This window comes from Symphalangus syndactylus, chromosome 22, assembly GCF_028878055.3.
Source record: "Symphalangus syndactylus isolate Jambi chromosome 22, NHGRI_mSymSyn1-v2.1_pri, whole genome shotgun sequence".
In the NCBI taxonomy this organism is placed as follows: domain Eukaryota; kingdom Metazoa; phylum Chordata; class Mammalia; order Primates; family Hylobatidae; genus Symphalangus; species Symphalangus syndactylus.
In genome coordinates this window covers 51183662-51208615 of record NC_072444.2, presented here as the reverse complement: position 1 = coordinate 51208615, position 24954 = coordinate 51183662, and the positions used below count along the sequence as shown (strand labels likewise).

Sequence of the window (24954 nt, the reverse complement as noted above, 5' to 3'; positions counted from 1 at the left end):
TCAATTAATAAATATTACATATGAATAAACCAATTCACCTATTAGTAGATGCTTGTTTCCAGTTTGGGGATATAATAAAACATTCATATACAGATCTTTATATGGATCTATGCATTTGTTACCTAGGAACGCAAGGATGCTCATAAAGCAGGAATATGTTCAATTTTGTGAGAAAGTGCCAAACTGTTTTCCAGCATTGTTGTAACGTTTTATATTCCCACCAGTGATGAATGAGAGATGTATTTTCTCTAGATCATTTCCAGCATTTGGCATTGTCACTGTTGTGTGTGTGTGTGTCTGTGTGTGTGTGTTTTGCCATTCTGATAGGTAGGTAGTGATATCGCATGGTTTTAATGTGCCTGAGCCTAATGTCTCACGATGTTGAGCATCTTTTTGTATGGTTATTTGCCATCCGTATATCTTCTTTGGTGACGTATTTGTTCACATCTTTTCCTTGTTTTTTTAATTGGGTTTTTTTCATTTAGTTTTGAGAGTTCTTTATATTTCGGATACAAGTCCTATGTGCTTTTGCAAACTTTTTCCCAGCCTCTGGGTTGTCTTTTCATTCTCTTAACAGTGCCTTTTGAACAGCAGATAGTTTAATTTTGATGAAATCGAAAGAGTGATGAAGAAAAGATTAGCCACTCTCCACTGAATTCCCTTTTTACCTTTGGCAAAGTTACATTGTCCATATATATGGGGGTATTATTCTGGACTGTTTTGTTCCATTGATCTGTTGTCTTATCTTGACGCCTGTATGACAGTGTCTTGGTTTTGCTAGCTTTATAGTAAGTCTTGAAATCAGGTAGATTTACTCCCCTATGGTGTCTGTCTTTTTCAGAGTTGCTTTAGAAGTGGTAAAAGTAGATGGACATCTTTGTTTTGTTCCTGGTATTAGATGAAAAGTGTTCAATTTTTTGCCATTAAGTGTGATGTTAAATATGTTTTCTGTAGATGTCCTTTATCAGGTCAAGAAGACCCAGCTGATCTCTTTCCTCCATTCTCTGCCACCTTCAGTCCATCTTTCTTGTGCTTTCTTGCTGCTGCTGCATATGGTCATGTCATTTGTCTTCTATGGCCTAAACCCCATCTCTATTTATGGTAATAGAAAAAATAAACTAAGTTTTTGCCATTTGACCTTTGAAGTTAAAACAAAGTCGGAAACAGCATGCATTATTAAACAAAATAGATTATATTAACGTTAACGTAATTTTAAATATGAAAAAATTGTATCCCAGAATTTTAATTCACCAATCACGGTGTGCATTTGCCTAAGCGCTTCTTTTTCTGTATTTATTCATATCTTTTATAGTTCGAACATCATTTATGTTCAACTCTTTTCACTTAACATAATGTATATAACTTTTTACATATTTTTTGAACATAAAAGTAGATTTATCTTGATTTTCAAACTTTTAGAATATTTACGATTTTATAGGTACATTAAATATGTTTAAAGGAATGAACATTTTTTATAGATTATTATTTATAATCCTTTTTTAAAAGAAATGGGCTCTTTCCTACTGTCAGCAGCTGTTTATACATATATATCAATTTTACTGCAACATCTTTTTTTTTTTTTTTGAGACGGAGTTTTGCGCTTGTCACCCAGGCTGGAGTGCAATGGCGTAATCTCAGCTTACTGCAACCTCCGCCTTCCAGGTTCAAGCGATTCTCCTGCCTCAGCCTACCGGGTAGCTGGGATGACAGGCACCCGCCACCATGCCTGGCTAATTTTTGTATTTTTAGTAGAGACAGGGTTTCACCATGTTGGCCAGGCTGGTCTTGAACTCTGCACCTCAGGTGATCCACCCACCTTGGCCTCCCAAAGTATTGGGATTACAGGCATGAGCCACCATGCCTGGCCAGCTGCAACACCTTTCAAATGGAAGAGTAAAGATGTGATAGATAATTTTATTTGATCTTCTTTCCTCTTTTAAAACATAAAGATTTAGCATATTTTTTCCCAAAGAGAGAATTTTCAAGTAGTGAATTCTCCAGAAATTAAGAATTACTGCGTTGTGAAATGAAAAGTAGATGTGGCAAGAAGTGGGAATATATTTGATACCTTGGTAACTAAAAATATTGTGTTAGTTTATGGAAAAATCAAGAGCTGATTAGACAGTTCACTTAAGCGTTAGGTCTATATTTATCTGGATAGATTAATACCATATTCAGGTAGGTTCTCTAAATATACTGTTTTATTAACTATTGTTTATTCATTTTCAAAGACTCAGCTTATAGTGTCATACTAATTTATTCACAGCCATAACTAGTGGAGTATGAGGCAGAAAAGCAGGCTGGGAGGAGTGCTGATTGTCAGGACCCGAAGGGTGGAAAATACACTGTTGATAGTTATGATTGCCTTATCGGATGTATTGTTTGATGGCTCCTCCTCGGCTTCTCTCTGATCCAATAATAAACCTTATAAAACCCAGGAGATAACCAAAATGTAGCTCTATACAGTCATCTTTCATAGTTGTTTTGGCAGGTGAAGTTGTTAGGAACATTTGAATGTTATTTTTCGGCTTCAGATAATTGGAAACTAGGATGACTTAATGTTCCTCTATTGGTCTGTAGAGATTGTAGTAGCAAAGTTCAAACTACTGATACTAATTTTTGTCACAGCTATTTTTAACCTCCATAAGTGAAATGCCGAAAAGTTATAAAACAGAAACAGTGATTATTTCAATGATGACTGCTTCTTAGTATTGGAAATATTTTATTGACAAACTATCCAATCCAAAGTTATCAAACAAATTAGTAGAACATTTGAAAAATAAAAAACACTTCAGTTAATGATAACCCTTGTTAAGAATCCATAGAAATAAGACATGTGAGTAATGGCAGATTTTTCATTTTGAAGTTGGCCATTTAAAAGGGAAATACTAGACATGGTAATTTGGTTATTATACTTTAGGTTGGGAGTATGAAGAATTACCTTTGTATCTGGCTATAAGTCTGCCACCTCTCTCAGCAAATTTGAAATAATTGAGCTTACAGATTCTCACCTTTCTAAAAGTTTGCCTAATTTAGGCACTTTTTTCACCCCAGAATTCACTCTTCTTGGAACTGAAAGAATATGGTGGGGTTTATAATTCCAAAACATTTCCCCCAGAAACACAGGAAACAGAAAAGAAGGAAAAGACAGAAAAGACGTTAAAGCTGACTAGGTGGGTTAGCTTCAAGTGCTGGTTCTCTTTTCCTGTGTCTTCACTTCGTAAAATCAGGAGTTGATCATGCTTTTAATGTAATTATTTTCTGGTCAAGAAAAATACCATACAGAAACCTTTAGACTCCTCCAGTGATCTAGTTTGCAAAATAAAAATGTGTTCTTTGACCATTATGAAAGTAATTTTATACAGATTTTTCTTCATTTTCTTAAGTTACGTATAGAAGATACAATAGAAAAAAATTGTGAGTCGATATATTCTTTTTGGGAAAAAGGGAGATAATACCTTATTAAAGGAAAAATGCGTAATGATTTCATTCCTCCAGATTGCTTTAAAGAGCCTTTTGTTCTCATATGTTCTTTTAATTCTAAGAGGATGCAATCATTATTTTTAACATTCCTCTACCTCCCACTTATAGTAAGATATTTGAATTGTATGTATTTGTTTCAGGATTTTGTCAGAGATCCAGTTTCTCAGCATCTTTACCAAAATGCCACTATTTTTTATTTTGGCTGTTAAATAGGTATATCGTGGTATCTCATAATGGTCTTAATTTACATTTCCCAAATGGCTCATATTGATCATCCTTTCATGTGCTTAATGGCCACCTGAATATCCTGTTCGGTAAAATGTCTTTTTATGTTTTTTTGCCCATTTTCTAATTGGATTATTTGATTTTTTTTTTTTTTTACTGTTGAGTTTTGAGAGTTTATTACATATTCTGAGTACTAGTCCATTGTCAGATACATGTTTTGCAGACTTTTTTTTACAGTCTGTAAGTTTTAAATTTTGATGACATATCTAATTTGTCTTTTTTGTTGTTGTTTTTATGAATCATGCTTTTGATGTCACATCTAAGAACACTTCACCTAGGTCCCTAAGATTTTCTTGTACGTTTTCTTCTAAAAGTTACAGTTTTAGGTTTTACATTTAAATCTGAGTCAGTGAGTAATTTTTTGCATAAGGTGTGAGGTTCAGGTTGAGGTTCATTTTTCATTTTGTGTATGGATTTCTGACTGGTTCAGCACTGTTTGTTGAAAAGGCTATCCTATCTCTGTTGAATTGTTTTTGTACCTTTGTTAAAAATCAATTGGCTGTACTTGTGTGGTAATTCTATTTTGTTCCAGTGATCTCGGTGTCTCTTCTTCTGTCGTTACCAACAGTCTTGATAATGTAGGTACATAATCATAAAATCTGAGAGAGGGATTCCCAGTTTATTTTTCTTTGGGAGTGGGAGTATAGTTACTCCCACTTTAGTCTTTTTCAAAATTGTTTTTGCTACAATGATTCCTTTGCCTTTCCATATTAATTTTTTATTTTTTTTTTTAAATTTGAGGCAGAGTCTCGCTCTATCACCCAAGCTGGAGTGCAGTGGCACGATCTTGGTTCACTGAAGCTCTGCCTCCTGGGTTCAAGTGATTCTCCTGCCTTAGCCTCCTGAGTATCTGGGCAAACGTGTACCACCACGCCTGGCTAATTTTTGTATTTTTAGTAGAGATGGGGTTTCGCCAAGTTGGCCAGGCTGGTCTTGAACTGCTGTCCTCAAGTGATCTGCCTGCCTAGGCCTCCCAAAATTCTGGGATTACAGGTGTGAGTCACCATGCCTGGCCTTCCATATTAATTTTAGAATAAAATTATCTAAAATAAAATTATCTACAAAAAAGTACTGGGATTTTGATAGAAATTACATTAAACCTGAATGCCTATTTGGAGAGAATTGACATGTTTACTAGTTTGAATGTTCCAATCCGTGAACATAGTTATGTCTCTCCATTTATTTAGATTTTCTTTAATTTTTTTATCAGCATTTTGTAGTTTTTAGCATAGAAGTTCTGTATGTGTTTTGTTAGATTTACACCTAAGTATTTTGTTTTTTGTTTAGCAGTTGCAAATGATACTGTATTTTAAGTTTGACTCCTCATATTTATTCCTAGCATGTACAGATAAAATTGATTTTTGTATGTTGATGTATTGGGTGACCTTGCTGAACTTACTTGTTAGTTCTAGGAGTGCTTTTGTAGATTCCTTGGGATTTTCTTTGTAAACATTATTTCATCTGCAAATGTTTAATTTATTCCTGTATGCTATTTCTTTCTTTTTCTGTTTTTTCTTTCTTTCCGTTTTTTTTTTTTTTTTTTTTTTTTTTTTGAGACAGTCTTACTCTGTCACCAAGGCTGGAGTGCAGTGGCGCAGTCTTGGCTCACTGCAACTTCCGCCTCCTGGGTTCAAGCGATTCTCCTGCCTCAGTCTCCCAAGTAGCTGGGACTGCAACAGGCACCCACCACCACACTCAGCTAATTTTTTGTATTTTTAGGAGAGATGGAGTTTCACCGTGTTAGCCAGGATGGTCTCGATCTCCTGACCTTGTAATCCGCCTGCCTTAGCCTCCCAAAGTGCTGGGATTACCGGCCACCGCGCCCAGCCCTCCTCCTTTTTTTAACCTCACAGCATAAGCTAGGACTTCCAGCATTATGTTGCATATGAGTGGTGAGAGCAGATACCCTTCCTTGCCTTATTCCTGGTTATAGGGGAAAGCATTCAGGCTTTAACCATTAAGTGTGATGTTAGCTGTGGATTTTTTTGTAGATGCTTTTTATTATGTTGAAGAAGATCCCTTTATTTCTAGTTTTCTAAGAATTTTTTTATTATGAATGGGTGGTGAATTTTGTCAAATGCTTTTCTGTATTGATTGAAAAGTTCATGTGATTTTTCTCCCTTAGTCTGTTAATAAGGTGGATTATATTGATTGATTGTTAAAATATTGGGTGAACCTTGTTGCACCTTTGAAATAAAACCCCCTTGGTACATGGTATGTAATTCTTTTTACATATTGCTGAATTCTGGTTTCTTGTATTTTATTAAGGGTTTTTGTGTCTGTATTCATGAGGAATATTGGTTTGTAGTTTTCTTTCTTTATGTTTTTGTCTGCTTTTTCCATCAGGATAAAATTGGCTACATAGAATGATTTGAGAAGTATCCTTTTCTATTCTGCTTTCTGGAAGAGATCATCTAGAAATTGTGTTAGTTTTTCTTTAAATGTTAGGTAGATTTTCCCAGGAAACCCTCTGTGTTTGAATATTCTGTTGGGGGAGTTTTAGAATTACGAATTCGATTTTCAAAATAGTTACAGGGCTGTTTAAATTTTCTGTTTCATATTGGCTGAATTTTGGCAGTTTATGCCTTTCATGGAATTGGTACTTTTTATGTCAGATTTGTGTGTAAGTGGTTTGTAGTATTACCATTTCAATGTTTGCAAAGTCTGGGTGGTGTCCTCTGTTTCATTCCCAATGTTAGCAATTTGTGTTTTCTGCTTCTTTGTTAGCCTTGCTAGAGGTTTATTATGTTTATTGATCCTTTAAAGAACTAGCTTTTTTCCCCTATTGATTTTCTCTATTTTTATTTTCTTTAATTTCATTGATTCATGTTCTTTGTTATTTCCTTCCTTCTGTTTGCTATGAGTTCATTTAGCTCGTTGTCTAGGTTCTTGAGGAGGGAGGTTAGATTACTGATTTGAGACATTTCCTGTTTTCTGTTGTATGCATATATTGCTGTAGATTTCTGTCAGCACTGCTTAAATCATATCTCACAAATTTTGATATGTTGTGTTTTCATTTTTATTCAATCAGTGTATCTTGATTTTCCTTAAGATTTCCTCTTCGTCCAGTGGATTACATAGACTTGTTTAGTTTCTACGTGTTTGGAGATTTTTCTGTTGTCTTTCTGTTGATTTCTGGTTTGATTCCATTGTTCTCAGAATACATTTTGCATAATTTCAATTATTTAAATATTTAGATTTGTTTCTTAGCCCAGGATATGGTCTCTTTTGAAATGTTCAGTGGATGTTTAAAAATAATGAGTATTCTGTTGTCTTTCCTAGAGTGTTCTATAAATATTCATGATTAGATCCTATTGGTTGTTAAGTTCTCTTGTATTCTTGCTAATTTACCTAGTTGTATCAATTATTGAGAAGGGGAGTTGAGCTCTCCTATAATTGTGGGATTTATCTTTTTTTATTTCAGTTCAACAGTTTTGCTTCATATATTTTTGCAGCTCTGTTGGTTGGTACATCCACATTTAGGATTGGTAATGTCTTGGTGGCTTGACCATTTTATCGTTATGTAATGCCTAATCTGTTCTTATGAATTTTATTTGTTCCCAAGTCAACTTTATCTGATACTAATATAGGTACTCTTCTTTCTGTTGATTAATGTCTCCATGATACATCTCTTTCCATCCTTGTACTTTCTACCTGCCTGTATTGTTATATGTGAGGAGAGTTTCTGGAAGACAGCATTATAGCTGGGCCATGTACCCCATCCCCAACCCCACTCCACCAGTCACTGTCATTTTAGTTTCTTAGAGACAGGGTTTCTCTCTGTCTCTGACACTGGAGTACAGTGGCATGATCATAGCTCACTGTTACCTTGAACTCCTGGGCTCAAGGGATCCTCCTACCTCAGCCTCCTGAGTAGCTAGGACTACCTGTGCATGCTGCCATGCCCAGCTAACTTTTTTTAAAAATTATACTTTAAGTTTTAGGGTACACGTGCACAACGTGCAAGTTTGTTACATAGGTATACATGTGCCATGTTGGTTTGCTGCACCCATTAACTCGTCATTTACGTTAGGTATTTCTCCTAATACTATCCCTCCTCCTGCCCTCCGCCCCACGACAGGCCCCCGTGTGTGATGTTCCCCGCCCTGTGTCCAAGTGTTCTCATTGTTCAGTTCCCACCTGTGAATGAGAATATGCGGTGTTTCGTTTTCTGTCCTTGCGATAGTTTGCTCAGAATGATGGTTTCCAGTTTCATCCATGTCCCTGCAAAGGACATGAACTCATCCCTTTTTATGGCTGCATAGTATTCCATGGTGTATATGTGCCATATTTTCTTAATCCAGTCTATCATAGATGGACGTTTGGGTTGGTTCCAAGTTTTTGCTATTGTGAATAGTGCTGCAACAAACATACATGTGTATGTGTCTTTATAGTAGCATGATTTATAATCCTTTGGGCATATACCCAGTAATGGGATCTTTGGGTCAAGTGGTATTTCTGGTTCTAGATCCTTGAGGAATCATCATACTGTCTTCCACAATGGTTGAACTAGTTTACACTCCCACCAACAGTTTAAAAGTGTTCTATTTCTCCACATCTTCTCCAGCATCTGTTGCTTCCTGACTTTTTAATGATCACCATTCTAACTGGCATGAGATGGTATCTCATTGTGGTTTTGATTTGCATTTCTCTAATGACCAGTGATGATGAGCATTTTTTCATGTGTCTGTTGGCTGCATAAATGTCTTCTTTTGAGAAGTGTCTGTTCATATCATTTGCCCACTTTTTGATGGGATTGTTTGTTTTTTTCTTATAAATTTGTTTAAGTTCTTTGTAGATTCTGGATATTAGCCCTTCGTAGATAGATAGATTGCTAAAATTTTCTCCCATTCTGTAGGTTGCCTGTTCACTCTGATGGTAGTTTCTTTTGCTGTGCAGAGGCTCTTTAGTTTAATTGGATCTTATTTGTCTATTTTGTTTTGTTTTTGCCATTGCTTTTGGTGTTTTAGTTATGAAGTCCTTGCCCATGCCTATGTCCTGAATGGTATTGCCTAGGTTTTCTTCTAGGGTTTTTATGGTTTTAGGTCTAACATTTAAGTCTTTAATCCATCTTGAATTAATTTTTGTATAAGGTGTAAGGAAGGGATCCAGTTTCAGCTTTCTACATATGGCTAGCCAGTTTTCCCAGAACCATAAGGCCATTTCTTGTTTTTGTCAGGTTTGTCAAATATCAGATGGTTGTAGATGTGTGGTGATATTTCTGAGGCCTCTGTTCTGTTCCATTGGTCTATCTCTCTGTTTTGGTACCAGTACCATGCTGTTTTGGTTACTGTAGCCTTGTAGTATAGTTTGAAGTCAGATAGAATGATGCCTCCAGCTTTGTTCTTTTTGCTTAGGATTGTCTTGGCAATGTGGGCTCTTTTTTGGTTCCATATGAACTTTAAAGTAGTTTTTTCCAGTTCTGCGAAGCAAATCATTGTTAGCTTGATGGGGATGGCATTGAATCTGTAAATTACCTTGGGCAGTATGGCCATTTTCACGATACTGCTTCTTCCTATCCATGAGCATGGAATGTTCTACCATTTGTTTGTGTCCTCTTTTACCCCAGAATTTCATATCCAGCAAAACTAAGCTTCATAAGTGAAGGAGAAATAAAATCCTTTACAGACAAACAAATGCTGAGAGATTTTGTCACCACCAGGCCTGGCTTACAAGAGCTCCTGAAGGAAGCACTAAACATGGAAAGGAACAACTGGTACCCGCCACTGTAAAAACATGCCAAATTGTAAAGATCATCGATGCTAGGAAGAAACTGCATCAACTAATGGGCAAAATAACCAGCTAACATCATAACGACAGGATCAAATTCACATATAACAATATTAACCTTAAATGTAAATTGGCTAAATGCCCCAATTAAAAGACAGACTGGCAAATTGGATAAAGAGTCAAGACCCATCAGTGTGCTGTATTCAGGAGACCCATCTCACGTGCAGAGACACACATAGGCTCAAAATAAAGGGATGGAGGAATATCTAACAAGCAAATGGAAAGCAAAAAAAAGCAGGGGTTGCAATCCTAGTCTCTGATAAAACAGACTTTAAACCAACAAAGATCAAAAGAGACAAAGACGGCCATTACATAATGGTAAAGGGATCAATTCAACAAGAAGAGCTAACTATCCTAAATATACATGCACCCAATACAGGAGCACCCAGATTCATAAAGCAAGTCCTTAGAGACCTGCAAAGAGACTTAGACTCCCACACAATAATAATGGGAGACTTTAACACCCCACTGTCAATATTAGACAGATCAGCGAGACAGAACGTTAGCAAGGATATCCAGGAATTGAACTCAGCTCTGCACCAAGCGGACCTAATAGACATCTACAGAACTCTCCACCCCAAATCAATAGAATATACATTCTTCTCAGCACCACATTGCACTTATTCCAAAGTTGGCCACATAGTTAGAAGTAAAGCACTCCTCAGCAAATGTAAAAGAACAGAAATCACAACAAATTGTGTCTCAGACCACAATACGATCAAATTAGAACTCAGGATTAAGAAACTCACACAAAACCACTCAACTACATGGAAACTGAACAACCTGCTTCTGAATGACTACTGGGTAAATAACAAAATTAAGGTAGAAATAAAGATGTTCTTTGAAACCAATGAGAACAAAGACACAGTGTACCAGAATCTCTGGCACACACTTAAAGCAGTGCGTAGAGGGAAATTTATAGCACTAAATGCCTGCAAGAGAAAGCAGGAAAGATCTAAAATCGACACCCTAACATTACAATGAAAACTAGAGAAGCAAGAGCAAACACATTCAAAAGCTAGCAGAAGGCAAGAAATAACTAAGATCAGAGCAGAACTGAAGGAGATAGAGACACAAAAAACCCTTCAAAAAATCAGTGAATCCAGGAGCTGGTTTTTTGAAAAGATCAACAAATTGATAGACCACTAGCCAGACTAATAAAGAACAAAAAAGGGAAGAATCGAATAGATGCAATAAAAAATGATAAAGGGGATATCACCACCGATCCCACAGAAATACAAACTGCCATCAGAGTACTATAAACACCTCTACGCAAATAAACTAGAAAATCTAGAAGAAATGGATAAGCTCCTGGACACATACACCCTCCCAAGACTAAACCAGGATGAAGTTGAATCTCTGAATAGACAAATAACAGGCTCTGAAATTGAGGCAATAATTAATAGCCTACCGACCAAAAAAAGTCCAGGACCAGACAGATTCATAGCTGAATTCTACAAGAGTTACAAAGAGGAGCTGGTACTATTCCTTCTGAAACTATTCCAATCAACAGAAAAAGAGAGAATCCTCCCTAACTCATTTTATGAGGCCAGCATCATCTTGATACCAAAGCCTGGCAGAGACACAACAAAAAAAGAGAAGTTTAGACCAATATCCCTGATGAACATCGATGCAAAAATCCTCAATAAAATACTGGCAAACCCAATCTAGGACCATATCAAAAAGCTTATCCCCCAAGATCAAGTTGGATTCATCCCTGGGATGCAAGGCTGGTTCAGCATACACAAATCAATAAACATAATCCATCAGCTAAACAGAACCAATGACAAAAACCACATGATTATCTCAATAGATGCAGAAAAGGCCTTTGACAAAATTCAACAGTGTTTCATGCTAAAAACTCTCAATAAACTAGGTATTGATGGAACGTATCTCAAAATAATAAGAGCTATTTATGACAAACCCACAGCCAATATCATACTGAATGGGCAAAAACTGGAAGCATTTCCTTTGAAAACTGGCACAAGACAGGGATGCCCTCTCTCACTACTCCTATTCAACATAGTGTTGGAAGTTCTGGTTAGGAAAAGAGGAAGTCAAATTGTCCCTGTTTGCAGATGACATGATTGTATACCTAGAAAACCCCATCGTCTCAGCCTAAAATCTCCTTAAGCTGATAAGCACCTTCAGCAGAGTCCCAGGATACAAAATCAATGTGCAAAAGTCACAGGTATTCCTATACACCAATGACAGACAAACAGAGAGCCAAATCATGAGTGAACTCCCATTCACAATTGCTACAAAGAGAATAAAATACCTAGGAATCCAACTTACAAGGGATATGAAGGACCTCTTCAAGGAGAACTACAAACCACTGTTCAACGATATAAAGGAGGCCCAGCTAAGTTTTAAAACATTCTTTTTTGTAGAAACAGGGCCTCCCTCTGTTTTCCAGACTGGTCTCAAACTCTTGTCCTGAAGCAATCCTCCCACCTCCCAAATTGTTGGGATTACAGTCGTGAGCCACTTTACCCAGCCCAATCACTGTCTTTTAATTGTGGAATTTTACTTGGCAAGCGTCTCCTTGTCAACATAGTAAGACTTTTTTCCCCTATGTTATTTTTATATTTATGTAACATTGACTTTTACTTTGAGCTTTAATTTTTTGAAATGAACAATCTATGAGAGTTCAGCTCGTTATTATCACTGATTTGAAATACTATTTTTATTATATTTTGCTTACTCATTATTCATACTGCTTACTACTTATTGCTTACTCATATTCAAACATCCCAAATACTAGTCTTTCTTCTAGTTTAATGTGTTTCCTTTACCTAATTGTCTTTAAGACAGAAGTATTACGTGTTTTAAAGTTTGAATCCTTAAATGCCTGAGCGTTTTAAGAGTTTTTTTTCTCCTCCATGAATGTTAATTTTCTAGGTATGTAAGTCAGTGTTTCAAAGAATTTTCTTTCACAGCTTTGAAGGTACAGCTTCATTGTCTTTAAACATCTAGTATTGCTGATATCACTGTGATTTCTGTTGTTTTATAGGCCATCTAGTTTTTATCTCTTAGGTTAAAAATTCAGAAGCAAAGATTTGTCGCCTTTTCTATTTTGTTTTCTTAGGAATAATAACAATAATAGTATTAGGTTGAATTTTGAGGATGGTTAAAATGAAGGGTATTTTTTTTTAAACTTCTCGGTTTCCCCAACATCTAAAGTTTTTTAAAAAAGGGAAGGGCCTGCCAAAGTTAAATAGTTTTTCCTCCTGTCATCATTCTACAGTGTTTTAAAATACTTGCATCAATGAGTAATATCCAACTTCCTGAGGCAGCATAATCTTCCCGCCCCTTTTGGCTACTCCAAAGTTTACATATTTTGAATTGGAATATGACTTCCTAAAAAGCTTATGTATTAAATCTTCTGGATGGAGCAGTTAAAAAAAAAAAAACCTCTTCTTCAAAGCAGTGGTAACTTTAGTTTGATGATGAACTATATGTATCTAACTTATACCTACAATTCTTATTCTGGTATTTCAAAATTTATAACTCTTTTCCACCTAAGTTTTAATTGAGAAATATATAATAACTTTGCCTTTTAAACTACAGCTTATATTTTACCAACCTTTTATTTAGTGAATTTTTTTTTTTTTTTTTTTTTACTTAGACTTTGTGTGGACAGTAATGACCTCACGTTTCCGATTGCCTGCTGGCAGAACCTACAATGTACGAGCATCAGAGTTGGCCCGAGACAGACAGCATACTGAAGTGGTTTGCAACATCCTTCTTCTGGATAATACTGTACAAGCTTTCAAAGTCGATGTAAGTATTTTGTGTCTTTCAAAAAATAATCTCTGGCTATAAGTCTGAATTTAGACATGTGTAAACTAGGATTATTAAATTATAGTACAGTTTGAAAAGTCTTATTCAGGTAAAAAAGTCTGGTGCAGGATTGTATTAGGTGCATGCTGTCATTCAAACTGGATCTTTTAAAAAAGTGTTGCTCACTGGACGTTGTTGAGAAACCAACAGTGTGCATTATGATTAGTAGAGCAGATCCATAGTATGTGTGTGGTTTTCATAAGTGTGCTTGAGGGTGCCTGAAAAGAATTTGTTCTTCTAAATAATTTATACATATTCATGGTAATTTTACTTGTACTGTCTGTGAGTAAAATTTTTGCTAAACAAAAATAAATGACAGCCCTGATCTTATCTATCGTCTGAAATATTTATTTAACAAATATTTGTTCATCATATTTGTGTCTAGCTTTGTTTGCTCATTGTTTGTGAGTTTTACCCATGTGGTGTGTTAACAGTAGTTAGTTCATTGTTATTGCTCTGTAGTACCGTTTTGTATAAATATACTATAGTTTACTTATCCTTTCACTTACCATTTACTTGTCTAGTTTATTGTTGGTATATATTTGGATTTGTTTCCACTTTGGGCTCTTATAAATAGTACTGCTGTGAACATTCTTGTACATATCTTGATACCTCTAAAAATGTATTCTCCCTTTTTATTTAAAAACTTTTCAACCTATATAGAAAAGGTGAAATAATATTATAATGAATACCCTTATACCCTTTACCTAAATTGATCCAGTGTTAACATTTTGCACATTTGCTTTATGTTTCCTTCTCTCTACATGATTTTTTTTCCTGAACCTTTTGAAAGTAAGTACTTTAGTATCCCGAGAATCTCATAATCACCACATCCTTAAATTTAACTTTATGAAAATAATAATATATGCAGTCTGTATTCAAACTGGAGTTCTTATTCTTCAGGATGTTTTGGTATTTCCAAATTTTTCAGGATGTTTTCTGCTGTATTACTTGGATATTTCTATACTTTGAAATCTTTAAGTAATATAAAATATGAATCTTAACACTGAGGCCAGTCGGGGGGTGAGGGGCTAGGGGAGGGATAGCATTAGGAGAAATACCCAGTGTAAATGATGAGTTGATGGGTGCAGCAAACCAACATGGCACATGTATTCCTATGTATCAAACCTGCATGTTGTGCACATGTACCCTAGAACTTAAAGTATAATAATTAAAATAAATGAATCTTTCTTATTTACCAGTTTAAGCATAAAATTTTCTGTGTACTACTATGTAGCAGGATTATGAATTTATCTCAAATTCCAAGCTATTTCACATTGAAAAAGAGGCTGCAGAGTAGTGAATATTACATCATTATCATTAAAAATACCTTCAACATTATCTAAAATACCCAACAGATTTGGTGTGCTTTTCTAAAAAGCTAAACTTTTGATTTCTTTTGTATTCTATCATCTGTTAATATATAGTTGGAATATAGGTTGCCAGAGACAATATAAAATGAAGAGAATTCTACTTCGTACAAATTTCTATTTAATAGAAACTCTCATGTATTAGACAGTTGATGTAAGAAAATAAGCCTTTTTTCCTATTATTCACGTGTTAGAATTCTTTTTTGGAAAAGGCATAAACTTAATAACTTTTGTCTTAGCTTAAATTTAGTTAATATTTAGTTTTCATTTTAACTATAGTTTTGAATGTATTTCAAAATATTGTAAAAAGGTTTGGTATGTTTCTCAGCTAGCATAATTTTCTGTTGAGCACTTTAGTTAACAGTAGTATGCTGTATTTTTCAATGTAGTAATCAATGTGCTGTCTAGTTACTCTTTTAGAAACACATACATATTTAATGTACTTTTATATGTTTATATTTAAAAAATATATATTACATATATTTAGCTGTCAGTTTCAATAGACCTGGATATATTACCTAGAATGGTAAGTAAGCTTACCATTCTGTGGTGCTAGAAACTTTCTCTACCATTATCTCAGGTCATCAAAAAACTTAAGAGGAACATTTATTTATGAAAAATTGTTGGTTGTGTGGTATATTTATTCCTCTGGGTATTTGAACCCAAGCCATTCAAACCAAAAGAGTTGCTTTGTACTTTTAGGTAGCTTATTTATCTTTTAATCTATGTGAATAAATCTCTAGTTATGTACTTTACAACCTGTGGAGTGGTATGTGGCAGCCTGCAAACTAATTGGGGGTTTGAGAGTTCTGGTGTTTGTTTTCTTGTGTCCACTTGGTACCATTAAGTCTCAGAAATCCTTTGTGGGCAGCTGCCAGGTTCACCAGCATTTCACTGTTCACCAAGAAGGAGAACTACTCAGTTTCCTTTGGAGACTACCAGGCAATGATTTGTAAAGTCAACCATTGGAGTCATTGCTTTTCATGAAAGATTTTTGCACCACAGGTAAAATATTCATGTTGCCAAAGCCTGCTTTGTTTCATCTGGTAGTTATCTCATCAAAGCTGTTTCTGTATTTTCTGAGGGAAATTTTTGTAATGAAGGAGTTGATGTAACTTCACTAGATCTTGCTTTTTCTCTGCTGTGGACATAGGAATGATAAGCCTGTTATCACTGGGTTTGTGTTGGCTTGCGTTGTTTCAATGTCAAGTCCTATTTTCACTGTGGCTTTCGTATAACCATTTATTTACTGTAGCCAACCTATGGAGTGTATCGTCCCTCTCATGCCATGAATTCATTGTCACTAAATGAATTCATGATATGAGAATTCATCTCACCAAATATGTTTGCATTAACAACTCACTAAATATGTTTGCATTAAATACTTTAAAATGCTGTCCATACTACATGGATTGATGTCTTCAATCTATGAGGATTTTTACCCCTAATTTTTGACTTGACTTTTACTTTGGTGCAGCTGATTAACATTAGCCTGTATGATGAACAAGGAAGGGCTGGGAGGACCAGCCTATTTTAGTTACTGTGACTGCGTAAGAAATTACCCTAAAACTTAGTGGCGTAAAATAACCATGTATTGTCCTCAGGGATTCCGTGAGTCAGAGATTCACACACACACACACACACACAAAAGGCTTAATTTTGCTCCATTATGTGTCAGGCCTCAGCTGGAAGACTCAAATGCTGGAGGCTAGAATCATTCGAAGGCTTATTCACTCACATGGCTGTTACTTGAAACCTTAGCTGAGGCTGATGCACCTATATATGACCTCTTGATATCCTGGACTACTTCACAGCACAGTGGCTGGTTTGTTTGTTTCTTTTCTTTTCCTTTCTTTTCTTTTCTTTTCTTTTCTTTTCTTTTCTTTCTTTCTTTCTTCCTTCTGAGACGGAGTTTCGCTGTTGTTGCCCAGGCTGGCGTACAATGGCACGATCTTGGCTCACCGCAACCTCTGCCTCCCAGGTTCGGGCGATTCTCCTACCTCAGCCTCCCTAGTAGCTGGGATTACAGGCATGTGCCACCATGCCTGGCTAATTTTGTATTTTTAGTAGAGACAGGGTTTCTCCATGTTGGTCAGGCTGGTCTTGAACTCCCGACCTCAGGCGATCCATCTGCCTCGGCCTCCCAAAGTGCTAGGATTACAGGCATGAGCCACTGTGCCCGGCCACAGTGGCTGGTTTGTAAGGGTGAGCATCTTTAGAGAGAGAGCCAGACTGTAGCCATATTGCCTTTCCAGTCTGGCCTGGGAAGCCATGTAATGTTACTTTTTCCATGTTCTGTTTGTCAAGGTTGTCACAGAGTTAAGTGAAAGGAAATAGACTGCATCTTGATAAAAAGTGGAGGATCGTCATGTGGGATCAGAAATGTTGCCGTGGACTTACTGGGAAAATACAGTCTGCCAGTAGGGCATCCTGTGGAGGTGTCCATTTTGCCTCTTCCTCATCACTTACTGTACCCATCTTCCTACATTCATAGATACCCAGAAATTTCATCCCAGAACTGTCTCCTTTGCTTCTCAAGGGATAGCTACCAGGAGTCAGAGGTGATGAAAGACAGGTTTAATTTTTATTATTTGCTGTTTGTTATTTAAGTTATTTATCCAGGTGTGCCATACTTTAAAAAAATGTATCTGTGTGTGTATGTGTGACACACACGCATCTATCTTTTAAATTTGATTTATATATGTTTTATAAGTGTATGTATGTACATGTAATTGGCTTATTCATTTACACAATTTTCAAAACCATATAGTTTTATAGGTCTTGAGTTTGTAGAGCCTCACTGCCAGTCTCCTTAGAGCTGAGTGAGAGGAAGGGATTGGAGAGGACACCTGTTCACTATGTAGACTTTTTCTTATTATGCAGTCTCTGTCTGTACAATACAGGCAGTATAATCTGCCTGTAAAATTAGTACAGTACAAATTAATCAGCTGCACATGATGCTCCTGATTCCAGAGTCCTTCTGGTTCATTTTCTTCAGAGAGTAAATCTCCAATTCTCATGGTGATTGGCTGTAGGGGAGTGGAAATGAGAGAAGTCATGTAGGGGCTGTTACTTATGTAGATTCTCAACATTTTTTCAGTCCTGACCCCTGCCTTCTCTTTTTAAAAGATAATTTGTACCCCTATTTCTAGAGTTTGTGGGGTAAATGAACTTGCTCCTAGTCCTTTCTCACACTGTTAACTTTCGCTTAGCTTTTTTTCTGTCACTTAAGGTGACCACTTAAGTTGCTTTTCATTTTCCAAAATTTTCTTAGGGTAATCTTTTCTTTCATTACTAACTATACCTACACTGTTATTTTAGTGTGCCTTGAGCAAACGTTTATGTTCAGCCTTCCTCATTTTTAACCTTGACATCTCTCAAGTTGATTGTCAACAGTGCCTACCTTGAAGGAGAATTTATTAAATACCAAACTTTAAAAAATAAAATCAGATGTTAAAATGGAATTTATCTTTAGTACAAAAAGACATGATAATTTTGTCAGCTTTTATAGTATATGAAAAGTCCAACAATATAATGTATGATAGATTTTTAAAGCTTTTATCTATTTTGAAATCCTTTTTTTTCTAGGCTGTAATCATATTAAACACTAGAAAATTATTTTATCAATCAAATTTATAGTTGAGCACAATTAAGGTGACTATATTTCTTGTTTTATTATTTCACTCTGCTGTGGTTTCATCAGGCATATAGTTCTTGGGTCTCATATTTGCCATGCATAAGTCTGTTACTGAAAATGACATTTACTTCCATTGAAAGATTCTTGGGCAGTTATTCAATGATGATTTTATACATCTTTATTTTGAAGACTTACTCTGTGACTGTACACAAGTTGTTCTTGTCTGTGTTTCATATTCTTTCTTTGTTAAGAGAGAATAATATCTACGTGACATTAGGATGCTTAGCATTAAACAAGAATGTTGGTGAAGTGCCTGTTTATGTATCTGACTAGTATTATGCATTTAGAAAGGTTGACTTTCTTCTCTTGCTTGTAATCCAATTGATCCATTCTCTTGTTCCAGAAATGTTTTCTTGGAAGCATGTTATTTTTGAAATTCCACAAAATAGCAATCTACTAATTGTTTGATGTGCATATATGACGTTTTCATCCATGTATTGGTGTACATATACTGCTTGCAAAACCCAATTTGTTTCCTGGCGGTATTGATTAAAAATATATATACACAGAAATTTTAAAATGCCAGTTATTTGTAAAAAGTAAAGAGAAAACAATTGTCAAGTGTTACTTTTTTGAGAATTAGGTTTTTTTTATCCCACAGAAAATTGTAGTTATTCATGTACATTATTTAATAATTATTGAATACCTAACATACATTATGGAGTATAATTCAAAAATAGTTGGCAGCCATTAAATTATGAGAGAGATATTGGATTCTATTTAGAAAGATTTTCAGTTTGGTTTTCCTTCTCTGGAAATTACATGTAGATTTTATTGTTTTTTGTAATATGTATAATGCACAAAACATTGCAGTACACAGATCTTCATTATATAACTCAATGAATTATTTTATGTATACACCTGTGCAGTACCACCAGATTAAGGCATTGAATATTTCTCTCAATAAAAAGGATTCCCTTGTGCTCCTCTAAGTATAGTCATGCATCACTTAACAACAGGCATACGTTCTGAGAAATGTGTCTTTAGGTGATTTCATCATTGTGTGAGCATCATAGAGTGTACTCACATGTAGATGATATAACCTATTACACACCTAGGATATATGGTATGGCCTGTTGCTCCTAGGCTACAAACCTGAACAACATGTTAGTGAACTGGCTATTATAACACGGTGGTATTTGTACATCTAAATGTATCTAAACATAGAAAAGGTATGGTAGAAATACAGTATTAAAATCTTAGCTAGGCACAGTGGTAGGCACTTATAGTCCCAGTTACTTAGGAGGCTGCGGTGGAAGGATTGTTTGAACCCAGGAGTTTGAGTTCAGCCTGGGCAGCATAGCAAGACCTTGTCTCTGAAAAATAAATAAAAAATCAAAAATTAAAAATCTGTAATCTATGGCAGTGGTCCCTGAGCTTTTTGGCACCAGGAACCGGTTTCATGGAAGACAGTTTTTCATCGGACTTGGGTGTGGAGCAATGGTTTCAGGGTGATTCAAGCACATTACATTTACTGTGTATTTAATTTCTGTTACTACTACATTGTAATATATCGTGAAATAATTATACAACTCACCATAATGTAGAGTCAGTGGGAGCCCTGAGCTTGTTTTCCTGCAACTATATGGTCCCATCTGGGGGTGATGGTAGACAGTGACACCCAAAGTGTGTTGCTTATGTCCATTCTACTCCATAATCTCATTTTGGTTGCTGTCACTGCAGAAAACGCTGCTTCATAAAGATAGGATGTTGGAAATGGAAGCAGGCTTTTCAGTGCTGTTGTGGCAGTCTCAGGATATTCCACCTTGACTTTAATCTGGAATTTGTGGAGATGTGAAGTTGTCTCAAACATACTTTTATAAGGCCACCATCATTTGCGATCTCAAGCAGTTGATTCTCTTCTAGCACGGACAAAGTCGATTTACCTGGTTTACTCACAAATGGGTCACCGATCCATGTAATGCTCAAATTCTTTTGAAAGCTGAGACCTATCTCAGAAGTTGCCATAGAGCTATGTGAATAGACCTGACTTAAGGGAATGCATTTGTCAACTTTTGCTTTTGTTGCAATTGCTTTTGGTGTCTTCGTCATGAAATCTTTGCCCATGCCTGTGTCCTGAATGGTATTGCCTAGGTTGTCTTCCAGGGTTTTTATACTTTTGGCTTTTACATTTAAGTCTTTAATTCATCTTGAGTTAATTTTTGTATATGGCTTAAGGAAGGGGTCCAGTTTCAGCCTTATGCATATGGCTAGCCAGTTATGTCAGCACCATTTATTGAATACAGAATCCTTTCCCCATTGCTTTTTTTTTTTTTTTAATACTTTAATTTCTGGGATACATGTGCCTGACTTTTCTCTCTGGCTGCCCTTAACATATTTTCCTTCATTTCAACCTTGGTGAATCTGACGATTAACGTGTCTTGGGGTTGCTCTTCTCGACAGTTGTAGGTGTGTGGCATTATTTCTGGGCTTTCTATTCTGTTCCATTGGTTTATATGTCTGTTTTTGTACTAGTACCATACTGTTTTTGGTTACTGTAGCCCTGTGGTATAGTTTAAAGTCAGATAGTGTGATGCCTCCAGATTTGTTCTTTTTGCTTAGGATTGCCTTGGCTATTTGGGCTCTTCTTTGGCTTCATATGAATTTTAAAATAGTTTTCTCTAGTTCTTTGAAGAGTGTCAGTGGTAGTTTAGTAGAAATAACATTGAATCTATAAATTGCTCTGGGTAGTATGACCATGTTAACGATATTGATTCTTCCTATCCATGAGCATGGAATGTTTTTCCATTTGTTAGTGTCCTCTCTGATGTCTTTGAGCTGTTGTTTGTAGTTCTCCTAGTAGAGATCTTTAACTTCCCTAGTTGTGTTCCTAGACATTTTATTCTTTTTGTGGTGGTTGTGAATGGGAGTTCATTCCTGATTTGGCTCTTGGCTTGACTCTTGTTGGTGTATAGGAATGCTTGTGATTTTTGCACATTGATTTTGTTTCCTGAGACTTGGCTGAAGTTGTTTATCAGCTTAAGAAGCTTGTGGGCTGAGACTATGGGGTTTTCTAGATACAGGATCATGTCAACTGCAAACAGGGCTAGTTTGACTTCCTCTCTTCCTATTTGGATACCATTTTTTTCTTTCCCTTACCTGATTGCCCTGGTCAGAACTTCCAATACTGTGTTGAATAGGTAAGCGAGAGCCTCCTTGTCTACACATATATTTACATCACCCCTAAGTCTGTTTTTATTGACTGCCTTGTCTCTTGATTGTCACTTTCCCCTGCTTTACACATCTGCTAATTTGTCGTTGTATATTGAACATAGTGAGTGAAATGTAGAGTAATGGACAACATACTATGGCCATGGGCCATATCCAACCTGCTGGCTGTTACTGCATGGCCTATAGCTAAGAATGGTTTTTTACATTTTTAAAGGTTATTGTTTTTGCTATGTTGCCCAGGCTGGTCTTAAACTCCTGGCCTCAAGCAGTCCTCCTACCTCAGTCTCCCAGAGCACTGAGATTACAGCTATGAGCCACCATGCCCAGCCTCTGTTTGTTTTCAAAGAGAATGTACAACAGAGACTATGTGTCCTCAAAGCCTAAAAATATTTACTTTCTGGCCCTTTATAGGAAAGGTTTGGACCCTTATTTGTTGGAGCTCTGGATTATTATGTCCCTCTAAATAATAGTGAATTATATTATGGCAGGCAGTTAAATAGCCAGCAGATCACTTTGATCTTATGGAGGTTAGTTTTAAGCTTTTTAAGGTAGGTCTGTTTCACCTTTGTTCTTACTCCTAGGACACAGTTTGTCTAGGGTCTCAACTAAGTGACTAAGGTGTTCATCAAGACATCTCTCCTCTGAGCCTGGACCACATCTTCTCAGAACTGCACAACCTCTGAAATCTCTGTTCAGTTAACAGCTATTTTCTCGTAGAAATTCTAACCCTGTGTATGCACATCCTATGAAGCAAGTAAGGACCATAGGGCAATTTTATATGTATTTTTATAGCTTTTTTCCTTTGACTTTCTCTGTTCTAATAACCTATCCCCAAAACCCTGGCACCGTAGCAACCCCAAACATTAATTTTAGTTTTCTTATCCTAGCAAGACTGCCACTGTCTGCTTGGGCTTTGTTTCTCCACAGTATGGTTTGGCAAGTGCCCCCAAGGAGAAAGCCAGGGTGAGACTTGATTCATCTGCCCTTTTCTCCCAAAGATCATAGCCCTGTGTTGGTTGGTATCTGTTGCTTGTAAATGTTACATACATGTTTTATTTGGTCTATATTTGGTCTGGTTTTTATAGATGCTTGTAACAGGAGAATAGTCCAATACCAGCTACTCTATATGATCAGAACCCCAAATCCTTATTATTTTAAAATATGAAAATGTATCTCATTATATAATCAGTGAAATTTGATTTGAAACATTTAACATGTTACTTGCTGTATTTTCTGATTCATTGTTTACTTGACCCAGATAGTTGAGCCAAATAGGACTTAGATCTTAGTTAATAATAGTAAATATATTCATCTTATAAAATCAAAATGGCCTTTGCTTTCCAAAGATGGAACCCTAAACAGCTGGGCTAATGGATTTGATATTTTAGAAGATTTCATCTGCCACATTTGAGATGCACCTTCACACAAGTTGATCTGGGCATAGCCGTTGTCAGAGAAGCTTCTGTCCTTGGCTGATAAATGATTAATGCTTAATTATTTAACTTTTTTGTTTGTTGTTTACATATCTAGCATCTTAAAAATATTTCATAAATATTTTAGCCTATACCCTTTTTTTCTCTACTGTATTGACAGTGTGTAAGGAATACTTGGCTGTTGTTTTTTTTGTTTTGTTTGGAGACAGTGTCTTGCTCTATCTTCCAGGATGGAATGTGGTAGCACCACCATAGTTTAATGCAGCCTTGAACTCCTGGGCTCAAGGGAATCCTCCCACCTCAGCTTCCCAAGTAGCTGGGACTACGGGCATGCACCACCATGACCAGCTAATTTAAAAAATTTTTTTAGAGACGAAGTCTCACTATGTTGTTCAGGCTGGTCTCGAACTCCTGGCCTCAAGTGATCCTCCCACCTCGACCTCCCACACTGCTGGAATTATAGGCATGAGCCACGGTGCCTGGCCTGTTTGGCTCTTAAATGTGCTGCCTTTTGACTTATTTCATATTCTTGAAGGGAATAATCATTTAAATATTTTTGCCATCATAGTGCTTTGTATGTCTCTCCTGAAGCTTATTTAATAGCACGTCCACCTGTGATAGATGTGATCTGTTCTTTGGGAAAGGATGTATGACATAGCCCTGTTTTCTTCCTAGTACTTGCAAAAAGAAACTTTCGATATTCATTGGAATGGAGTTGGTGAGCATAGAAAGAGTAACAGTTATCACATAAGGAAGCTACATGACTCACTCTCTGCTGCCTCACCGCTTCCCCTGGGTAATTGTCTGTCCTGATTCCCATGTGGATCCAAGAATCCCCCAAGGAAGCCCTGGTGCCCAGTCTGGCTCTTTGCCCAGATGCTGGTGTTGGTGTTGATGTTGATGGATGTGCTCTGCTGATCATAATACTCTGGAGAAGAAATCGCATCTTATCTTTGAACCCACCATTCATAATGTTTATTCCTAACTCAAATTGGATAGTTCAGTATCTGTATATCAGGAATTTGGATTCATATTAAAGGTAATATCCATTTATTTGAGTCTTTGCCCTTATTATTTAACATTCTTTTCAATAATTAGACAATAATTATGCTTCCAAATGTTTATAATAAAGCTGGACTTGCATATATATATATATATATATGTATACTTTACATATATATACACAGCTTTACATACACACGTGTGTGTGTGTATGTAAAGCTGGACTTGCATATGTATAGGTATACACATATACATGTATGCATACATGTAGCAAGATTTACTTTTGAAAATATTTATCCTGAAACTCTTTTATCCTCTTAGTAATTCAGTATAGTAGATCTTCCTCTTAAATATTCCTAGTGACATTTTATGACTCTATTTTTCCGTTTACCTTTTGAATTCTATCCATTTTTTTTTTTTTTTTTTGAGACAAAGTCTCACTCTGTCACCAGACTGGAGCAGTGGCGCAATCTAGGTTCACTGCAACCTCTGCCTCCTGGGTTCAAGTGATTCTCCTGCCTCAGCCTCCCAAGTAGCTGGGACTACAGGCGCCTGCCACCATGCCCAGCTAATTTTTGTATTTTTAGTACAGATGGGGTTTCACCATGTTGGCCAGGATGGTTTCAGTCTCTTGACCTCGTGATCCGCCTGGCTGGGCCCCCCAAAGTGCTGAGATTACAGGCGTGAGCCACCGCTCCTGGCCTCTATAATTTTTAATGTATCAGTTTGGTTTCCACAAAGAAAAGTGACAGCTGTACTATGTGAGGAATTAGTAATAGTATTATGACACATTTTTTTTTTGAATGTGCAGACATTTCCTTTTGATGATTCATTTGATTTGTTTATGATAAACTTCAGAGCTCGTAGTTTTGGCTTTCTT

General features: G+C 36.3%; 1 protein-coding gene across 5 annotated transcripts in view; it reads left to right on the top strand.

The window, feature by feature from the left end:
• PTPN4 (protein tyrosine phosphatase non-receptor type 4) overlaps positions 1–24954 on the top strand; it is a 225799-nt gene that overhangs the window by 36876 nt on the left and 163969 nt on the right. For all 5 annotated transcript variants that reach the window (XM_055262390.2, XM_063631301.1, XM_055262386.2 and 2 more), the window contains exon 2: positions 13187–13341. In XM_055262390.2, coding sequence (XP_055118365.1) covers positions 13204–13341 — 138 coding nt within the window. In that variant the 5' untranslated portion in view covers positions 13187–13203. The remainder of the gene's footprint in view (positions 1–13186; positions 13342–24954) is intronic.